Raw genomic sequence first — 22932 nt, forward strand, 5'->3', positions numbered from 1 at the left:
AAAAGTACCTTAAAGATAATTTAAAAAAAAATCATACTAAACTAAACTAAATCTGTTATTGAGTCCATAATAATTGACTCAAGATGTTCCTGATTCTCAGGGTATCCTCATGTTTCCACAACTCGGTCAACACCCGTATTTCCTATATTTTGTTTTTTTCTTTTGTTTTATATTTAAAAAAAGCCGAATAGCCTAGCCAGGTGTCACATTTATATCCCTCATTGGAATGTGTTACACTCGAAATTCTTAATTGAGATGACAATGAATCATACATAGGTACATACAAATATTTAGGAATGCTCTCCTCAATAAACAACAGAGGCCCGTTAGAGGACTGCATTTCGTTCATAGAAGACACCCCGCTTCTAAATATCATTCCATGAGAGTTGGAACAGTAGTGGGAGAGATGGACCACTTCGCCTCCTGCCCTTTTACTTATGCACGATCTCCACCTCATTTGGTTTATTTGTGTCCCTCAACATTCTAATTAAAACCCCCAAGTTACAGCTTTCTACCTTTAAAATTGTACGAGAAAATTGAAATTGAATTTTTTGGATATTTGAAAAATGGGCAAAAATTTTTATTTCTCCATAAGAATACGTGTATTTGGAGGTTGAGGAGAGATGGAACTTAATAGTTTTGGCAACACTTCCGGTGTGAATTTTTCTCAATGTTCTTCAAAATCTTTTCAAGTAAATCTTAGAAATTATTTTCCCTAAATTTCTGGTAAGACTGACTTGATAACTCAGCGAAATTGCCATCGAAGTATAGGGGAAGTGCTTATAATTTTGGACAGTCTGCTTATAAGCATCGAAGTTCCAAGTTTGAAGTTCGATATTTTCTATACTAATTGACATTTCATGTTACTCTCTTTTCAGAAGGGTTGCTTAGAAACTTAGCAAGCTATTTATCGACTTATTTTTATTAAAATTAGTTTTAATACGTTTAAAAATGAATTGATATGTAGAGGTGACTTTGGCTCTTATTTTGGACAACTTGTTTATTAATTTGTCCAACTTGGCTGTAAATTTGGACAGCTAATCCGCCTCAATAGGATGCCCATTGTTCTTCATTTGATGAACCAATCTTACCAAGTCCTCTTCCTGTTCATGTAAGGGAAACGTAGAATGTCACAGAAGCCCGGAAACTTTCCATATCATTCATTAAAGTGAGTTGACTTCGATACTCCATGTACGTGCGGATTCGCTCATTCCCTGACCTTTCCGGGAGCCTTTCAGGACATTTCTCGCTACATCTCTTTCGTAGAGATGATGCTCCTTTGTTTCTCCAGGCATTTGTCCAACCTAGTCATCACAAAAGCTAAAACTTCACGAAATTTCGTGAGAAAAACACCTGTTCAAAATAAGAATCATCACCTCACTGGTGAATGTCTTAAAAAATTTCCCATTTTTCACACGAAAAATCTAATTCACAAGGCAAATCTCACTTCAGGTCAAATGTACAAATCATCAGTAACGTGAATCAACACAATATTCAATGAATATTCAATAATATCACTCAAAAACAGCGAACAAACTGTGTTAGTACTTCACCAAAACTAAATAAGACTGAAGTAAGCCACGAAGTTCTGTCATATTTCTCGTAAGCAATTGCTCACACTGAATTTTCAACAAAGCAATTTCAACTCAAATCATATTCAAAATTTAACGTATTTAGTGTCAAAATCTTCCAAAAAGAACAAATATTTAGATAGAATTCATTTTTCATCAAATATTGGAATAAAAATTCATCATTTTAATCAATTTATTTTTATTGTCCAATTTTACCCTCAAAGTGTCCAAATTTAGAAACTGTCCAAAATTATGAGCACTTACCCTATGAGCCACATATTCCACAAAATAAATCATTTATAATGAAAAAATGAAATAAACTCCAATAAATTCAATGAAATAGTTTTCATGTCTAAAATCACTTCCGTCCTATTCTAAATTAATAAAATAAACTATAAATATTTTGCTGAAATTAGGGGTGTCCCATCTCACCCTCACTTTTTTTGAGTGCCTCAAAATGCAACTTTTTTTAAATCCTATTTTTCGAAGTGACTATTTTCATCTACACACAGAAAAATTTTGACTCTAAATTTAAGAATATATAAGATCCTGGGAACTTAAATTGGACGTGAATCCTCGAGGCGTTTAAGTTTAGAAGCTATGAGCGAAAGAAATGGGCTAGAATCCCTAGCTCTTTCAAGTTAAGAGATCGGGAACTTAAGTTCAGCATTAGCTGGAAAATGAAAAATGTCTACAGATTTGCAAATTGCAACTACAACTAAATTATCAAGGATTTAGAATTTGCGCATTGGCATTCATTGGATACATTGGATAGGATTTGAAATTAAATTCCTGGGTGTTTTTCTGTTTAAGAATTTTTCATTTTTCTGTGTGTAGGCTTTTCTAATATTGATATCTTAAATTTAGATTCTTCAAATGATAAACCAGCGAGATTTCTCTTTGTCTAGCATTCAAAACGTATCCGCAATATTGAATATAAAAAAGGTGTTCCATCTCTCCTCGAATGACTATATGTATAAACATATGCCGAAAAATCGCGAAAAACTGCTAAGTTTTAGCTATCAATTCAAGCTTCCCCTCAAGTAAATCGGATGAAATGTATGAAGTATAGTATACATCCAAAGTGGTTAAACTTTGATTGTATACTCCGGTTCCTTTCTATACTAAATTAAACTTTGACCTTCGAAAATTCGACATCTAAATATTTTTCGAACATAGGGAAAAGTGATACAAGTTGGACATAGTGTGTTACAAGTTGGACAATTCGCCGGTACAAGTTCGACCGAGGAATTTTTCTTAATAAATACAGTACTTACTAATTTTTTTTAAGCACAAGGAACAGATGCTTAAATTTTAGAAAGGAGGAAGGTGGGATAAGAAAAGACTGTCCTTAATAGTGTTAAGTTATGGCGGGAGGTCGTCGAAGAGCGGAAGTCGACATCTCTTACCGTTTGGCTTTTATGGCCTCTACACACTAGAGAAATTTATGTCCATATTGAAGCAAATTCCCTATGCTTTTATAGGATAAACTCTTCAATATGGACAGAAATTTCTTTAGTGTGTAGAGGCCATTAGACGTGTCACAAGTTGAAAATAAAGTGGTCGAGCAGTAATAAATAACCACTCAAAACAATACCTTAATATTAAATAAATAACTAAAATAAAAAACTTAGAAATAAAGGACTACTTAATGTCAATAATGCCGGATACCATGAATTTGGAGATTAATTTTGTTTCTCTTTACGAATTTGTTCTTCAAAAGTTCTCTCTAGTGATTTTTTTGAGCTTTTTAGTAGCCACATGAAGCATATGCATCATTTAGAAGTAATTGTATTTACTGCAACTTATGCAACTTCCCAGCCTCTAACGATAATCAAATGCATTTTTGAATTATTCTAAAAATTCATAGAGCAAAAAAAATCTTTTAGTTAAGGATTAATATCTATTGAAAAACAGAGCTAATGGATCAAACTAGAGCTATTCGATCAAATAAGAAATCTAAGAAAAAAATATCTACATAATTTACCTCTTTCCGAACTTACGTAATTTCAGTTAATGAAGGAACACAATAATAAGTATTATTGTGCTTTACTCAATTTTTCCGCTCCTAATTATGTGAATTCTGTTGAAGCGTCAATTATGAGATAAACACAGAAAGAATGAAAATGTTATGAGGCAATTGGGTAATTACATATCAGGCCAAGGAATGGTTTACCAGAGAAGCTAGTTATGGGATATTAGTGACCAAAAAATTTTCTGTCTAATTGCCTCATGGGGAAAAACCATTTCTTGGAAAAAAATAGAGAAAAGCTATGAAGTTTCTTGTAACAGCATTTTATTGAGTAGTCAACACATTTGGAATAGAAGCTATTAATCCTCTTTGGTAGCTCTGGGCGGGAGACTTTCGTGGCATGTCTCTGGAACAATAGTTGTGGTGAAGCGATTGGCTGGTGCATCTCCGGGAATGTTAGCTACGACGCCCTGACTAATTGTCCGGCGAAATAGATCGGCATTTTGGGTGAATTGCGTCTTCCCATGGAAGCTATTTGCAACTCTCTTTGGCGGTGCAATGAATTTCTCCTTGACCACAAGGGCCCCAGGATTACTCGAGAAGATCTTGAGGTTTGCGCATGACTTTGTTTTTGCCTCCTTGTCGATTTTCTTCTCATTTTGCACCTCACTATCGGCCACTGTGCGATTGAGATCATCCGCTGAAGTGCAGTAATGTGGCTGATTGTCTCTCTTGGCAAGCAATTGAATATCCTGCAGAGGTTCCCTCGCACTCATCTTCCGGTAATCCCTCTCGTAGGCACTAATTTGCTTCTGAATCCTCGGACTTCTACCAGGATTCTTGGGAGTTGCTCCCGTTGAATGAGACGCTTCCTCCGAAGTACACTTCTCACTCAACTTCCTTTTGATATTCATCACGGAAGTTTGATAGGTTTCTAGGGATTTCTTGAAGGACGGTTCATTGGCTACATTAAAGCTCCTCAAATTGTCCATGGAGAGAAAACCCTCCGAGGGAAAGGATACATCTGCAGTGGCTGAAACTGTTGTCTCTTCGTCTGAATCTTCAGTTCCCTGTTGCGAGAAAAAGTCACAAAAATAATCTTTATTTTTTCGCAATGATAAATTTATGGTAAACTCAACTATTTCATTCGTTGAGGATCCTTTTGTGGCATCATTCGTGTTGAAATCAAAATCAGATCCTGTACTGATGGGTGTTAATTCACCACTGGCTCCTTGGGAAATGTCTGTGCAGCTGAGCGGAAGACTTTCCAGAGTCAATTGATGACTGACAGCACAGAGATCAGCATCCAGAGTTGGAAACATCTGACACAATTCTGCAGTTGCTCCCAGAATACCCAGCCTTTAATTATTTCGTAAAAGAATAAAAGAAAAGAATTATATTATAAAAATGGAGTAAAAAAAACTATTTTCTGACCCACTGATAGCCTCTACATCATTCTCAAAGAGCTACATGAATTGCAGTATAGGACAAAGCTTCCTTAGTACGCACCACTTATAAATAATTTTAAGTCACGCCCCTTTATGTTCAAGAACTTAAGATTTCTGAGGCATCTTTTAGATCAGTACAAAATTAAAAAAAATGACCAGTAAAAAATAAAAAAGGGCAGTAAAAAGGTTCAGTAAAAAATTAAAAAAAGAGCAGTACTTTATTATAAGTGGTCAGTAAAAAATTAAGTGGTCAGCAAAAAATGAGACATGATCAGTAAAAAATAAAACATGATCAGTTAAAACTAAAAGATAATCAGTGAAAAACAAAAAACGGGCCAATAATAAATTAAAAAATAAGCAGTAAAAATATTGAATTTCGTCAGCAAAAAAATAAAAATGATCAGTGAAAAAGATTTAAAAAAGCAGTAAAAAATTAAAAATGAGCAGTAGGGTAAAGTGATATAATTTGGAATTAGTGTTACAAGTTGGATAATTCGCCGGTACAAGTTGGACATGGCTTTTTTCTTGATAAATACAGTACAAAATTTGTTTTTAAGCACAAGGAACCAAATTATAAAACTAAAGCATTAAAAATATATACAAATAAAAATGAAGTACTAAATTTATCAAGAAAAAAAACCCTGTTCAACTTGTACCGTTGTCCAACTTGTACCACTTTACCCTAAATAAATAAATTTAATTTTTATTTTTTACTGCTCCTTTTTAATTTTGTGCTGACCACTTTTTAATTTTTCAGTGATCAATACGAATATTTCTACTGATCATTTTTAATTTTTTACTGCTCATTTTTAATTTTTTAATGCTTTTTTAATTTTTTTTTCCTGTTCATTTTTAATTTTTTGCTGATCAACTCGAATATTTTTACTGCTCATTTTTATTTTTTTACTAAACATATTTTCTTTTTACTGACCGTTTTTAATTTTTTGCTGATTAATTTTCAATTTTTTACTGATCAACTCGAATGTACTGATCAATTCGAAGTTTTTACTGACCAAATTTAACTATTTACTGACCAAATTTTAACTTTTTACTGACAAAATTTTACTTTTTATTGACAAAATTGAAAATTTTTACTGATTATTTCGAATTATTTTTTGCTGAACACTTTTGACTTTTTACTGACCATTTGTTTTTTGCCATTAAAATTTAATGCGGTTCTAGAATGAATTTCTGCTTTATTTTATTCAACATTTTATTTAATAAGTTTAAAGCTTTTATAATTATGCCATATTGTTAAGTCTTCATTTTACTTTTCTTTTAATGCTTTTTTAATTTTTTTTCCTGTTCATTTTTAATTTTTTGCTGATCAACTCGAATATTTTTACTGCTCATTTTTAATTTTTTACTAAACATATTTTCTTTTTACTGACCGTTTTTAATTTTTTGCTGATTAATTTTCAATTTTTTATTTATTTTTTTTACTGATCAACTAGAATGTAGAGTCATATTAAAATGGTTTTTTTTTTGTTTTTAAATCATTTTTGTTAATTTTTGTTGAATTCTGTTATTGAGCAGATCCCTTCATGTCATTTTTTTTTCTTTCATTCGTTGGCCTAACAAGAAACTTATTGTAATTATTATACAGATTGTTTCAAATACATACAAAAAAAAAACTCGAATGTACTGATCAATTCGAAGTTTTTACTGACCAAATTTAACTTTTTACTGACCAAATTTTAACTTTTTACTGACAAAATTTTACTTTTTATTGACAAAATTGAAAATTTTTACTGATTATTTCGAATTATTTTTTGCTGAACACTTTTGACTTTTTACTGACCATTTGTTTTTTGCCATTAAAATTTAATGCGGTTCTAGAATGAATTTCTGCTTTATTTTATTCAACATTTTATTTAATAAGTTTAAAGCTATTATAATTATGCTATAAAGTCTTCATTTTACTTCCATTTCCTTGATTAATTTTCTCAACATATCTCCACGTTTCAAACGATTTCTGAAAAATGATATCACGCTGTTTGTCCATCCGTGCGGCCGTTACCACGCATAGAGGCCAAACGGTTGCAGATAGAGACTTGGGAACTTCAGGGACCCCCCATTAACCCTCTAACGGGTAAGACCGCCTCCAGGCGGTCATTCTATAAATCGCATTTACTGCGATAACATTACTTATTTGAAGTTAAAATATCTACAGTGTCCTCAGTTATAGTCTTGCTAACTTATTTTCTGAAGCTGAACTCATTTTGACCTTTCTACTAACTACTTTTTTTGGATATTAAAGAAAACACCATTAGAGGGTTAATTCGACCCTGGGACCATTAACATGCCCCTCATTTTCCCTCACCGCTCCCCTTCCTTTCATAACCATGATTTTGACCGCAAAGTTTTAGTGAGATGTGATCTTCCATCACTTTTGCTTATGCGTGCCCTCATTTTTCTACATCGCCTTCACGAGTCTGGGTGTCCTGGATATCTGGCCTCTCTCGTGACTGGTGGAGGTTCGGTCAGGTTCAGGGGGCTCATAGTCCCGAAGTGTAATCATGAGTGCTTTAGACGCACTCTGTTTGTTAGAGGTGTATATTTACACTTCTCTTACTTCGCATAATCGTCGATCACCGGATGCAATTCGGGAGTACATTTGTAACACTCAGGATGAATTGAGTTAACAACATACTTCTCTTTACTTTTTTTCTTTCATTTTTGTTCTCTTTTGTTTCCGTTTTTATTTTTCTATCCTTTTTTATCCTTTTTTTTTCTTTACTTGCCACAAATTTGTGAGAGGGAATCACCCTATTTTTTGTGGGTTTTAAATAAATTGAAATTGAAAATTGAATTTTTTTTTGGGATTGCTCAAAAACGCGTCCGTTATCGCGATTTTTTTTTTAATTTTTCGATATGTTTTAGAGATTACCCAGGCGGACATTTTCGTCCTGACATTTCGTCATAAATGTTCGTAAACACACAAAAAATGTTCGTAAAACTTTGTCATTTGTTTGTAAATGTTCGTAAAATGTTCGACAGGAAAACAAACATTTACGAACACATTAGTCCTTATCGGTAAGATCTGAATAGTAGGTCTATACTAAGGACAAGATTTGTTTTCCTGTCGAACATTTTACGAACATTTACGAACAAATGACAAAATTTTACGAACATTTTTTGTGTGTTTACAAACATTTACAAACAAATGTTTGTAAAAGTACAAAAAATGTTCGTCAAATGATCATGTTACGAACAATGTTTGTGAAAAAAGTACAAACTTTTACGAACTTGTTTGTGGGTTATACGACTCACGAGCATTTCGTAACTCCCCTATAGAAATTCACAAACGTTTACGAACATTTTTACATAATATTTTTTTCTGTGAATGTAACCCTGACCCTTGCTATAACAAAATTGACTTCGAAAGGCGTGACTTAAAATTATTTCTGGGCGGAGCTTATGAAGTACGCACGTAAAAATAGACTTACTCATCTGTACTGTTGATACTAGCTGACATATCAGTACTAGAGTATCCCTTGGAGAAAGTCTCAGAAATATTGGGGCTTGGTGGTCCTCCACTGGACATAGCACTCAAGCTGCTGGTCATGCTGGATTGTCCACTCCAATCTAAGTGATTTGCATTCAAAAGAAAATATCAATTAACCGACAAACCTAATTTAGAAGCCTTGCTAAATAGGGACAAAAGGCAAAATTAGTTCATCTACAGGTATTTAATTGGATTATTGGGAAGAAAAAAAAGTCATCAAACTTAGAATAATTGTTAAATTGAAATTTAGCGCATAGAGGATTGAAAATAAAGAGACAACATCTTATCCAGCAAAAGATTTATTTCAATCAAAGACAAAATAAAATCATCACTCATCTTTCACATTACGCTGTAGCTCAATTTATAAATCTCATCAAAGTGGAAGAATATGGTTGAGGAATAAAAATAAAGATAAACAACTTAAATATAGAAAAATTAAAATTTATATTACAATAAATATATTTTTTTTTCAATTAGAATATTCTATCCTTTCTATTAGACAAAAAAAAATCAGTGATTATTGTTTGAGAGAAATCAATTATTGCATCTGCACCAATTTTTTCCAAGAGAAAAAGACAGATTTCATGCTAATCGTGACACCCTACTTACTTATAAATTTCTCGGGGATGGAATTCTGGGGCGTTTGCACAGGCGTCGGAAGCGGTGTCGAGGGATATTTTGGTGGTGATGATGCCGGTGTCTTAAACATCGGAGCTGCCGTCATGGTTTCCAGGAAGGAATCCAGTTGCTTCAGTGACAGCGCATTGTGGAGCGTCTCGAGAGGTCTGATGGACGGAACACCTCCAATTCCTTCAAGTACTGTGAACATAGTGAATATTCTCTTTCGACTATTTCTTTGCTAATCATTAGAAAAAAAAATAATAACGCACATACACAACCCAAAAAACAAAATGTAATTTTTCTAACAAAAAATTAATTAAATGCTTGCATGCATTGCAGCAATTTAACAATTTTTAATCTGAGTTATAAATGAGTCAAAGAGGATTTCAAGGTTAGTAGCCAAAGATAAAAAATGATTCTAAACCCAGAAAGACTATATATTTGCAAAAGTTAATGTAAAAAAAAATAATATCAAAGAGGTTTTCTTAACAATCTAATTCAAAAAAAAACATCTTTAATAAGTTGGATGATTAATTGAGTGTGAAAACGTTTTGAACTGTCTTCACAAAATTCAAAACATGGATTTGCTAAAGGCGTTCAACCGTCAAGGTGCCTAGAACCTAAAGGAATTCTTTAATTCCTTAAGACAAAGGTAAGACGGCGATGGACGCAAATTTTCCTATTCTGACCACAACTATTGTAAACACAATTTTTTAACATGCTCCAATCAACAGCATCGACCCTAATACCACACTCATAAAACTTCTTCCAAGATTCCTTTTTCAAGAAGATTCTTTGAGTAGAAATTCCACTTTATAAAAGTTAGTTTTATGTTACAAACGTGATATGAAATGCTGAATAACTGCACAATGTCTTCATGGATTTAATACAATGTTTAGTAATGAATAAAATTGCCCACTCCTAAATTACTAATAATTTGTTTAATTTTTGAGCACCCTTCATCTTTAAATAAAGTTAAGATAAGAACATAATCTTTAGAATTTCTAAAATATTAATACCCAACGCACAATAACTTTTGTTTGTAAACATGTTTTCAAAATTTGCCATGAGAATGAGCGAGATGACTAGATCTAGACGTCACTCACTCTCATTGAAATGCCAAAAACATGTTTACTAAACAAAAGATATTGTGCGTTGGGCATAAGAAATTTGGATGAAATTGAATGAATAAGGAAATAAACAAGTACATTTTCATTTTCATTTTTCATTTTTTTTATAGCACCACGGATCAGCTTTTTACCCTGAGGATGATTGTCGAAAAGGCTTGGGAGTATGCAATTCCACTCTATGCTTGTTTCATAGATTTGGAAAAAGCATATGACCGAGTACCGAGAGAACAACTTTGGGATGTACTGCACGAGTACGGACTGGATGAAGAATTGGTAGGAGCCATTCAGTCATTGTACAGAGACTGTAGTAGCTGTGTTCGTGTAAACGGATCCAAATCGGAAGGTTTTCAAGTGAGTGTTGGACTGCGTCAAGGGTGTGTTCTATCACCATTGTTGTTCATAATATACATGGACAAGATTATGGAACGCAGTCGGGGGCGGAATGCGATTCGTATTGGGGATTTCAGGGTGAGCCATCTCCTCTATGCAGATGATTTGGTTCTTTTTGGATCTTCCGAAGAAGAGCTTCAGCGCACACTTGACCGATTTGTAAATGTTTGTGCCGAAACAGGTATGAAGGTGAACGACAAAAAGTCGGAGGTAATGGTGATTTCCCGACAATCTGTGAAATGCACTCTACATGTTAGTGGAGACTCATTGACACAGGTGGAGCAGTTCAAGTATCTCGGGGTGTTATTCACGAGTGATGGTAGGATGGAGGCAGAACTCTCGTCGCGAATCGGTCAGGCTTCTGCAGTAATGAGGGAGCTTGGCAGAAGCGTGTTGAGGAAGGTCGAGCTTAGTCGATCGGCTAAATTATCGGTTTTCAAAGCTGTGTTCATTCCTATTCTCACCTATGGTCATGAGATTTGGGTAATGACCGAAAGGGTAAGATCGCGAGTACAAGCTGCCGAGATGAGGTACCTTCGAGCGGTAAAGGGAATCACTCGTAGAGATCGAGTGAGGAATGTGGCCGTTCGTGAGGAACTAAGAGTCGAGGAGCTGCTTCTTCGGGTTGAGAGATCACAACTTCGATGGTATGGACATGTTCAACGCATGAATGAAGAAAGATTCCCCAGAAAAGCTATGCAAGCCATTGTGAGGAGACCTCGGCCTCGAGGCAGACCTAGGACAAGGTGGCTGAATCAAATTCAGAATCTTGCCTTGGAACGCCTCGGGATCGAACCCGAACATCTTCCTGAAGTGGCGGAGGACCGACAGGCGTGGGCTGCTAGATTGGATGTCATGGGCCCGCGACCCCAATAGGGATAAGCGGTTGAAAATGAATGAATGGATTTTCATTTATTTATTAAAAATAAATAAATCAATGAAAACTTTTATTTTAACAATAATTTGATAAAAACGCATCGATAGATGGTGATAAAATCTTCTTTGGGAAACTCTCCAAAAGAATTACAATGGCATTATGATAAAAGTCATTTGCCTTTGTCTAATTTGCAATCAGATAATAAAGTGTAAGGGCCTTGACAGACCTGAGGATTAGCCGAGAGACGGCTTAGCGTAATTATACTCGACATAATGGTTAAACTTCATTTCCATCATTTTCCACTAAGTCGTCTCTCGGCTTAAGTCGTAAGTGTGTCTAGGGCATAACCCTGACTTCAATCACGCTTAACGTTTAGATAATAATAATAATAATCATATCTCTGATATCTCTGTCATTGTTATTCCTGTTTTACCAAGTTAATCTCTACATGACATCTGCATAAAAATTTTTAGCGTACAAAAAGTTCTATTAAAAGATTAGAATTGATATTATACCTATTAACCCTTTATCAGGTAAAACCGTCTCGAGATTGCGATTACAAAATTTTTATTCATTTAACAGTGCTAATATTCGGGGCAATCATCTTCCAGATGGACCCCTCATAACAAAACTTCTATAGTGTCCACTGTAATAATCTTACTTAACATCTTTTGAAAGTTTGAACACATTTTGATTTTTCATTTAGTTGCTATCCACAGTTTTGTGTGACATGTCGGAGAAAAAGCAACAAAAAATATTTGTGCAAAAAAAACTCATTTCAAACTTTAAGAAAAATACCGATTTGGTGCTATCACACTAGGATATTCACAATTTAATTTTCAATTCAATTGAGCCAATTGAGCAATATAAGATTTCCAGAATTTACTTGGAAATTCTCACAGCCAGGGTATGAATTCTGAGATGCGTGAGTTTTTCACGTGAGAAACTCACGGTTTTTAGATCGTTTCCTGTACGCGTTTGATGAAACTTTCACAAAAAATGTCACGTGCAACACTTACAGCATCTAAGAATTTACATGAAAGTTTTTACGAAAGCTGGACAAAATATTTTTTAAAGGTGATCTCAGAGCCGTGAATTTCTCACGTGAAAAACTCACCATCTCAGAATTCATACCCAGGACACATTTTGCAAGAAATTTGCTCAATTTTAAATAGTGCCGCGAGATTTTTGATTGCGAATGACTCCGGAAAATGTGTGATAGTATTTAAAATGTCTTATAAGTCACTTATCTGTTACGCAAAAGAATCCCCAAAGCTAGAAGAAAGGGTTGTAGGCAAGCGGGCTCATGGAGAGACTCTCATACAGTATTGTTTAAAATCTGTATGAAATCATCTTAACTGCGATTTCTTGACACAACAATTTCCTTCGAATGGTTTTGGAGGAACTTAGCAAATTACTCCCGTACTCGTACTCGCGCACAAGCTTATCACTAAATCATTGTACTTATCTTATTTTTTGGCCACAAATAATATTAAATAAAGAGTAAATAAATTTAATAAGAACAATTTGGTTCAAAATGCTACTTGTTTAAGTGCAATAAAATTAAAATAATGAGCAATTTTAACATTTTAATTTGCTGAATTTAAATTTAAATGAGCAACCATATTTATGCTATTTATGCGTGTTCAAACACATTTTGGTTGGCCAAGTATTAGTTTATATCAATAAATAAGCGAAAATCTATCAATTCAAATGATTTTTCTTGCAAAATAACACAAGTGAGCAAGTCACCTGAAAATTAAATTGAATTTACAAATTGGAAAAATCCTAGTGTGATAGCACGGTAAAGTTATCTGACTAAAATAAATTTATTTTTTTACTGAAAGATATGTATGTCGTTCTACTTTGTATATTTTATTTAAAAAAAAATTGAAAAAAGTAAAAATAAGAATTTTAGAAGCAATAAGAGTTTTGGACTTTATTGGATCAAAAATTATCCTAGAAAACATTTTCTTACAACTTTTTTTCACACAATAAATAAAATACTGTTAGAGGGTTAATTAAGTTCCTTTAGTGGTCCAATTCATGAGGAAAATTATAGTGTGCACCAGTTCAAGTATTTAGAAAACTTTTTTCCATTGCAGAATTTCTCTTTACCAGTTCGTAATCGATTTACACCATTTTGTAAGTAAATCTGTTAAATTTCTGATAAAAATTAGTCATCGTTTTATAATAAATTGGAGCCAGTTGAGACTCACTATAAATTCCAAAACCTTTTTGGTTTTGAAGTAGAACAGTAGAGATAAAATGAAGGTTATGTCAATGATTCTTGCTCCTTGACTCTTCTAGAATGTTACCGTTTAGTGAAAATTCTTTAAATATAATTTAAAAACTTTGAAAGTTTCTAATTGGAGACAAACAGTGGAAGTGGAACCGCGACGAAAGGCTTCCAAAACCTTGTTGAGTTGCTCCTGAGAGCAGGATTTGTTCTTATTCTTTGCCTTTTCTCCTTTCCCATCTAAAACAGTAAGAAAATCTCTCCAAAACAATCATACTTCCGGGGTTTCCTATTGAAGCATTTGCAGACACTTCAGAAAAACCCTTTTTGTTCACGAAATAGGTAATTATTTCATTTGAAAACTTCACGTACCGTTAACAATAAAGATTATCGCTTAATTTAACTAAAATTAGCCAGAAATGTGACATTAAATGTTAAACAAAACGAATAAACAACAGTCACCTCATTGTGTTCTTCATTGGAAAACATTGTCGATCGATGAAAAATTCAATGGTGAAAAGGTACACTTTTAATTTTTCTGAGAAATTAACAAATTAAAATTTGTGAATATGAATGGATTTTCGCTTTATTTGGAGCAAAATTAACTAAATAATGAAACTGTGGTATAGAAAATATATAAATATAGTAATTTAGTACTGTATTTATCATGAAAACAGTGACATTTCCATTTGGAGTAGCGAAAAATTTCCATTTGGAGCAGGTTTTGAATTAGCTTAATTTACCCTACCTCTAAAACATATCCGAAAATCATTGAAAAAGCTTGGGCCAATTTGGAGAAAAACTTAAAAACATGGTTTTGGAGGGGATAGAGGGGGTGGGGAGGAAAAACGTCTAGAGATATTGTTTTTTTATTGGGGGTCATCTAAAACTGGAAAACGATATCTCTTACCATTTAAGCTACAGAACAGTGACAAGTAGAAAAAAAGACGATTATATAACTGCGCTCTCTTTGAATTCGAGCAGTAAAAAATATCTGTATAAAAACCCTCAAAATTTATGATTTGTGAGTGCCAGTTAATTCTAAGTCTGGTTTGTAGTGTGTCAGAAATTGACTTGGATATGAACGAGCTTAATCATCTCTGGACAGTATTTGTAAATGTGTCTAGCACATTAAGCTTTGGAAAGATGTAGATTACACCCAGAGATCATAATAACTCGCCCAAATGTATGAACTAGCTAGAACACACCGACTCGGTTCATATCGAGGGTACCTTATTGAACAAAGGTGTTGCTCGCATGAATTATAGCCTAAAGTGTAAACTTCGTAAAGATGACGAGTTCTTGACTGTAAAGATTTTACTGGTAAGAGTGATTGCCCTTTTATAGTACAAAGTACCATAATTCGTAATTTGTTACTCTTAATTTCGACTTTTTCCTTGTCTTATGTCCTAGACAAATTTACGAATTAAGCCGAGAGACGGCTTAACTTAATTCTAATCAAAATAATGATCAGATTATACTTCCATCACTTTCTGCCTAATTCGTCTCTCGACTTAAGGCGGAAACGGCTTAGTTAGTGAGAAACTGATAGGAATTTAGTCAAATCACTATTTTGATTATTATTACGCTAAGTCGTGTCTCGGCTTAAATCGTAAGCGTGTCTAAGGGGTCTAATGGCCTCTACACACTAGAGAAATTTATGTCCGTATTGAAGCGAGTTTCCTACGCTAGTGTAGAAAAAACTCTTCAATATGGACATAAATTTCTCTAGTGTGTAGATTCCATAAGGCATTAGACTTCATTGCAAAACCTTGTTCAAGTGTTCTTCGATAATCGTCTTTGAGGAATACCTTAGCAGAGTGATCATGAAGACAGAGACTGCCCTAAACCAGATTTGTGGTAATCAGCCAATTTTATGCTACAGAGAGCATTAGGCGAAACATAAAAAAAATATAAGGATCATCTACTCTGTTAAACTGAATTAAAAGAGTGCAGACAAAATTCTATGTGAAAGGGATACAAAAGATTATAAAATAATAATTATAATAAGAAAAAAAAAACAACATATAGGGGTAAGAGTAAAAAAAAATCTGATTATGATAGATTGTAAAACAAAATTACCTGATGGTGATGCCGTGCTGGGTATCATGTCCCTTAGATTTGGCGCTGATGAACTGCCACTAATAACTGCTGTGCTAAATAGACTATTGGTGCTGGCCATTTTCTTGCTAAATCCACCAAAACCCAACATTTTGAAATAGCTCATCTGGCCGGCAATGCTGTGTCGTTGACGCCTCACTGTGTTCGACGATGACGTTTGAACAGATGACGCGGCTGTTGTAGTCACCGTGATATCTGAATTGTGTTGTTGGGGTTTTGTTGATGCATGATTATGAATATTATATGTTGGTGTGGTTGAAAGAGAGTTGGACACATTTGTTATGACACCATGATGGGGCTTTGCATTAGTATCACAGCATCTCTTTCGCATCACATCAACACACTGTATTGTTGTTGTTATTGTTGTTGGCTCATCAATAATTGCTGTATCATCGTATGCCATTAATGTAGTATTAATGAGACCATCTGAGATGGATTTTGTTAGATGACTTGATATGAGGGAACCCCCATTATTGGTCATATGTAATTCATGATAAAGATTTTCAGCTGCGCTGTGTCTGTCATGTGTTGTTGGTGGATCGCATGGTGAATCAACCAAAATGCGTGGCAAATTATCAACAATTGCACTATTACTTGCATCACGCATGCACAGGCATAGACGAGCCGGTGCTGAATTTGCACGTCTCTTTTCCTCCTCACACGCTACATCAGTATCAATCACCACTGGTATCCCATCCTGACCACAACCACCACCACTACCGCCACCTGTATCTAGTTCCAGCATCGACGTTACGGGATTGTGGAGGGTGCTTCGTCTCTGTACGAAAACTTCCGCATCTGGAGACTCCACATCCTCCCCCGATAATCGATGTAGGCATGTACACGACAGTGGCCTCTCATTTGTGGCCATCAACGAAATACGACTACCACTTAGTGGTCGGACACTATACAATGGTGGTTCATCCTCTACTGAACCTCCCACATCGGGACTTGTGGGATTTGATTTGAAATTAATTGCCGACAGTGGCAGTTCATTTGTGGCGGAATTTATATCATACAGTGGCGTTGATACTGATGCCTTCTTCCTCTTTTCTCTACCATGCACAGGAGGCAAAGCACCGGGCATTTCATCTAGCATGTCTTCTACAGACAACAGAAATCATTTCAAAAGAAAAAAACCAAAAATAACAAATACACAAGTTATTGATTTTACAGAGATTTTTTTTCCAAAAATAAAACCAATTAAAAAAATCCAGAAATTATATTAAAAAATTGATTTTTCAATATATATTTTTTCCAAAACGACATAAAAGACATTAGTTAATTTTGTAAAAACAATAAAAAATTAATTATACAAAATAATAAGTTAAAACACCACGATAGTCAACACAAAGGATATCAATCCACAGAGAAAGAATAAGGATATCAAAATATCAAGCGGTGAATGATGATATTTTTTTCAAAAAAAAATTATTATATCCAAATTATATTTTGTTATTATATGACATTTTAATCAACAAGTTAAGGAGAAAACACACGAGTAAAATTTGGGTTGGTGATTTATTTTTTTGGAACATGAAAGAAAAAAGAAAGATTTAAAAAAAAAGAAAAAAGAAATATTAGAAAATAGAGGTAATAGACAATAAAAATTTTGAGTGATAATTATTTTTTGTAATTAATATATTTAATTTTCTTGTGCTTCTTCTTGATTTTCAATAATTTATTTATTTATTTTGTTTAATCTTGCAAACGGATACTTTTTCAAACCAACCAACTCTTTTGTTAAAACTTTTACATTCCTCATCAACTCAGCAAACTTTTTATCATGAATTAATTTGACACAACAATTCAGTTTTTAGTACATCTCATAGTTTTTTTTTTCTTTTTAAAATTTTAGTAAATTGTGACATGCAGTTAGTGGATTTATTTCCTCGAAGAATTTCTTCTCTCTTTTTTTTTCGTGGGAAATCTTTTTTTGGAATTGAAAAATGTCTGTTTATCCTCCATATCTCTGTTTTGTTCTTAGGACACTATTGATCCACATTCTGAGAAAATAATCTCACGAAAGATTTTGTGGAAACAATCTGATCTCATTAGTTGTTTGAGAAAATACACATTAGAATGATTTGTAAGTTTTCTTCATTCTCACAGCATTTATTTTTTGTACCTTCTCAACCATCTAATGAGGATGATTTGGATAAGAAATGTTTATATCACATCCCTTCATTTTTTTTTTTGGATCTGTTGGGTCAAAGACACGGTTCAAAAGTCGGCCAGATGTGCAATTTCAAATTGATTTTTTTTTTACAAAGTTTTTTCTTTTTGTCATTAGTCGTCTTCTCACTCTCTCTCTCCCTCATTTCACTTTCCCTCAAAAAACAAATTCAGAAAGAAACATCCTTAAATTAGTCGAATTTTTTCTTTTTTTTTTAGTAAGGCAATATAAGGGTAAAAAATGTTGAGAAAGAAGAAAAATTATAAAAAATACTCTTGAATAGCCCCTGAATATAAATATATGTTAAAGAGAATAACACAAGTAATATTGAAAGTCTCTAAACTAAAGACACAATTGAAAGGATAATAAAATTGCCAATTGTGATAATAATGATGTACAAAAATATAAATGCATTTTGATTTGTGGTAATATAAAAGAATATAAAAGCACTGTTTCTATAAATGTATTATTTTTTTCTTTGTAAATTGAGGTAGATATATAGAAAAAGAATTGCAGGTATAGCAAAGGAATGTCTTGCTTGATAATAAAGAGAACTCAATTATAGAATAGCCATTACTCAGAAAATTTTATTTGCAACAACATAAGACATAAAATTGATTTATTAACTACATAAATACACAAAACTACTTCCATTTTGTAAACAAACTTTTGGCACTTCATCGAGAATTTGCAAAATCTTGCCATGTTATTCACTTTTAATGACAAATTTTGAAGAAATCCTAACAATTCTAGGAAAACCTTGAACCTTTAAAACAACCTTTTAAAGTCAATTGGAAATCTCCGATCTTGAATTTTCAAGAATCAAATGTTTCTTTTTTGACACTGAAATACAATAAAAACTATACAATAACCCTTTAAGGACGTTTGGGTTCGTTTCCTACGGCCTTCTGAAGATTTATTTTGCTATGAAATATCAGAAAAAGTGATTTTTCTGAACCCCAATTTTTTATTCTTTCGTCAAGCTGAAGTGGATATGTCAAACGCATTTACGGTTTCTTTAATTTCAAAGCTAGTCGAAAGGACATTTTTTTTTAAATTTAAAGCACTAAATATAGAAGATTTTAAGGTGAGCTGAACTCTGAATAACTAACTTAACTTTTTAAGGACGAGAGGGTCAAGAATTGTGAGTCAGAAAAATCACTTTTTTCTGACTTTTTATAGCACAACAAACTTTATAAGGTCGTAGGAAAAATTTTATTTTTCCTACGTCCTTAAAAGGTTAAAGAGTTATATCTACCAGAACGCCTAAAATAAACTGTTCTTTTTCTAATTTTATTGTGACTTTGACGATGAATCGCGATTAACATGAAATTTTTAGAGGTTATTAGCCAACGTACAACAACTTTTGTTTTGTGTACATATTTTGGAAAGTATATGTAAGAGTGAGAAAGATGACTAAATTTAGATCTCTTTCACTCTCATTCAAATGTGAAAAACGTGTTTACAAAACAGAAATTATTATGTCCAGCGCACAATGACGTCTGTTTGTAAACATGTTTTCAAAATTGTCTAAAAGAGTGAGCGAGATGACTAGATCTATGTTTCATTCACTCCCACTGAAAAGTCAAAAACATATTTACAAACAAAAATTATTGTGCGCTAGGCATTATGATCAACGCACAATAATTTTTGTTTTGTAAACATGTTTTTGACATTTGAGTGAGAGTGAATGCAGTCTAGATCTATTTATCTCGGTCATTCTTGTAGGAATTTTTGAAAATATGTTTACAAACAATAGTTATTGTGCGCTGGTCATTATGCGCAGCCACTTGAAAAATACAAAAACATTTATTTATTTCGGTTTTGAAAGCAATATGGTAGCGCAGTAGCGCGCTGACTGAGGTTCTTTTCTTTTTGAGGCGCTCCACGGCTACCAATAAAAATTGAGTAATTTTTATTTGGTTAACCCTTAACGACGAGACAGTTTTTGCGGACCGAAAATCAACAATAAAAATGAAACTAATGAACAAAACCTGTAAAAGGTCTTACATCAGGCCTCAGAAAATCCAACAGAGTCTGATTCGGTGCATCTTTTGTCTCTATGAACGATAGGGACAAAAATAACCTAAAAATTTAAGTAATTTTTTTGACAATACTAATGAATAATAATTTTCAATCTAATGAAAAGTATTATGTTTGAATATTGTAGTTTCTTTTCCCAAAATAGTTTTGCTTTAAAAAAATTGGAATTATGAAAAATATTTAAAATTAATTTTCATTATGAGAATTTAAAAATTCGTAATTTTTTAGCTCAAAAATTTACTATATAGCAAATAGCTGGAGACTTCCAAAAAATATCCTAGATTCCTTCAACCTTCTACTTTGCAGTTACGTTCAAACATAGGGAAAAAAATAACTTTAGGTAGTTAGGAAAAATTATTTTCTTTATGACACACTGACTGGTGTTCCAATCGTCCGTAAAGGGTTATCTTGAAATTTTCAGGGTATGCTTAAACTGATTTTCTAGAGAAACAGGATTTTCAAGTTTGATAAACAATTACATTTTTTATAAATAAATAATGTCGATTTAAAATCGTGTTTTTTTCTTTTCGTTGCTACAAAAATAGTGAAAATCAATATTTAATAAATAATGATTTTTAATGTTGTTTATTTCTTTGCAGCTACTATGGAAATTTCAAGTCAATCAAATAAAAATTACTTGAGTTCTGTTACTAGCTATGAAGCGCCTCTAAAAAAATCGACCCTCATTTCGCTTACTATATATTGCCTATGATCATTATGTTTTTAAAATTGAAATAAAAAAATGTATTTTCTCAAGACATACGTAGTCTAAAAATTTCATATTGATTGATTCACTAATAATCACAAAAAAATACATAAATCCATTAATTTTTGACGTTCTAGTAGATATATATAACCCCTTAAATCTTTAAGGTTTTCTTGAATGGAACATTTTAAGCCACAATCTTTGATGGCTCCGGCTCACTTTTTAGATCAAAAAATTTTTTAAATTTTAAATTCACATCCTATTCTTTCTCAAATGTTTTACATATGTCTATTCCGCTCCTATGCATTCTTCTTCTACTTCTTTACAATATCACAACAAATACAATTTAGTTCAATTCAAATTGAGTTGTAAAGATTGGCAGAGACATGCAAAACGTTTGAGAAAGAAAGGGATTTAAAGTGACAATCAGTAACAAAATTGTAATACAACTTTTCTTAGCACTATAAATTCGTAAGTTTGCCACAGAAAACACGCGTTTTAGTGTTTATTGGTTCACAACCGATTGCAACCAAATTACATTTCAGATAAAAATTAAATATTGATTCATATTCATAATCAATCAGACCCAGTTCCAAGTCGCAGGAGATTCCAAGACCTTTCTAACGAATACAAACTCGATTGAATCAGTTCAGAAAGTACCTCCCTAGAATCATTTTATTCTTTGAACTTAAAAAAATGTTATTACGAATGATTCGAGATATTTTTAGTTGAGATTCTTTTCAATCTCAGCTTTTGTGGTCCGAGGTGAAATTCGATCTCGTCAGATCGGGCCCAAAATTTTGGATCTACACGTTTTGACAAAATCCCCTCGACTCCCCTGACACCAGAAAGGGTCAAAAATTGAATTTTCAAATGGCCGTATCGGCCATATCGAACACCAAAATATTATGGGATTTAATCGAAGGTCCGCGAATCGAAAAATGGATTTTCGAAAATTCTGTGTTGAATATTTTGAAAACTAGACAATGCAATAAATTTAAAACAGAAAATGACTAGTGATAAGCCCAAATAAGCTTATGGTAGCTGAGATTCTTTACAGACAACCTCGGAATGACTAACACATAACCTTAAATATTCTTATACCTGATTTAGAATATTCCTTGCAATCATTCTAGTTTTCATTTTATATTTAATCGTTTTACTTTTGATTGCATTGCATTTCCAAAACAGACATTTGGAAAGAAATCTCCTTCAATATGAAAAACTAGTTCTAACCAAACAGTATAATTTTTTTTCTAGGTTATGTTAACTCGAATATAACCTCACTTTGGAACATAACCTCATGTCTATTTCAAAAAGTTTTGCTTTAATTATTTATAAGTCCTGTGCCTAATAAATAAATAACCAAGGCAATATATTAAAAGATTTTATAGTCGAATTGTTGCAAAAAGTCTGAGTAATGACTGTCGTAGTTCATGCATTTTTAAATAAGAAAATGTCAATATTTAGCCTCCAGCATAAGAGAAATTAAGATGTTTTATATAAAAATGGTTTCTTGATCACTTGTCGGTCAGTTTTTTTTTTAATTTTTTAGCAAAATATGAACAGAAAAGTTTCAAATTAAATGACAAGAAAATATGCACCATCAAATGAGATGATTTTCACGATTTTTGTTTTTACCTTCGTCATTAACCGCTTGGAGACTTTGGTATCGCGGATAGTGATCAGCTAAGAGGGAATTTCAACATTAATGACTATGAGAGCTTTCTGTCTGTTCCCTTTTCGAAAAAAGAGGGCTTTCAGAGTTTCTTAAATGGCATGAATGATAAAATAATTATACAGAAAATACTTTCTACAAATTCATTAAAAAAAAATAATGGGCATTGCTACTTATAAATTTATGATTACAGTTTTTAAATAAGGAATAAAAAACGATGAAAAATAAAATGTTTTGTGAGAGAGCATAAGAATTAGGTTCATAGATAAGGGGTATTAAGCTATTGAATTGACATATTATACATACATGCAGTTGATTGACAATTAATTGATTAAAAAATTCATCATATTATTTTTCAATGAATTTCCTCTCTCTCTGCCAATTAAACCAATAAACGGATGTAAAATGCTTTACATTAAAAAGTTATGATCGCCCTTTATTTTTCTTCTCCC

The 22932-nt window shown here is 32.9% G+C and overlaps 1 protein-coding gene across 42 annotated transcripts in view; it reads right to left on the reverse strand.

Annotated features, from left to right (window-relative positions):
- Window positions 1-3850: 3850 nt before the first annotated feature.
- Window positions 3851-22932, reverse strand: part of LOC129806972 (inositol hexakisphosphate and diphosphoinositol-pentakisphosphate kinase) — a 54860-nt gene continuing 35778 nt past the window's right edge. For 9 of the 42 annotated variants that reach the window (XM_055855882.1, XM_055855879.1, XM_055855877.1 and 6 more), the window contains 6 exons: window positions 22444-22491; window positions 15839-16981; window positions 9109-9318; window positions 8441-8579; window positions 4683-4902; window positions 3851-4613 (listed from right to left, as the gene is read on the reverse strand). In XM_055855882.1, the coding sequence (XP_055711857.1) occupies window positions 3903-4613; window positions 4683-4902; window positions 8441-8579; window positions 9109-9318; window positions 15839-16981; window positions 22444-22491 (2471 nt within the window). In that variant the 3' untranslated portion in view covers window positions 3851-3902. Of the gene's footprint in view, window positions 4614-4682; window positions 4903-8440; window positions 8580-8782; window positions 9319-15838; window positions 16982-22443; window positions 22492-22932 lie in introns of those variants that run through there. The other 33 variants (XM_055855895.1, XM_055855893.1, XM_055855892.1 and 30 more) reach the window with 15 other exon arrangements.

The sequence above is a fragment of the Phlebotomus papatasi genome, chromosome 3, assembly GCF_024763615.1.
Source record: "Phlebotomus papatasi isolate M1 chromosome 3, Ppap_2.1, whole genome shotgun sequence".
In the NCBI taxonomy this organism is placed as follows: Eukaryota; Metazoa; Arthropoda; class Insecta; order Diptera; family Psychodidae; genus Phlebotomus; species Phlebotomus papatasi.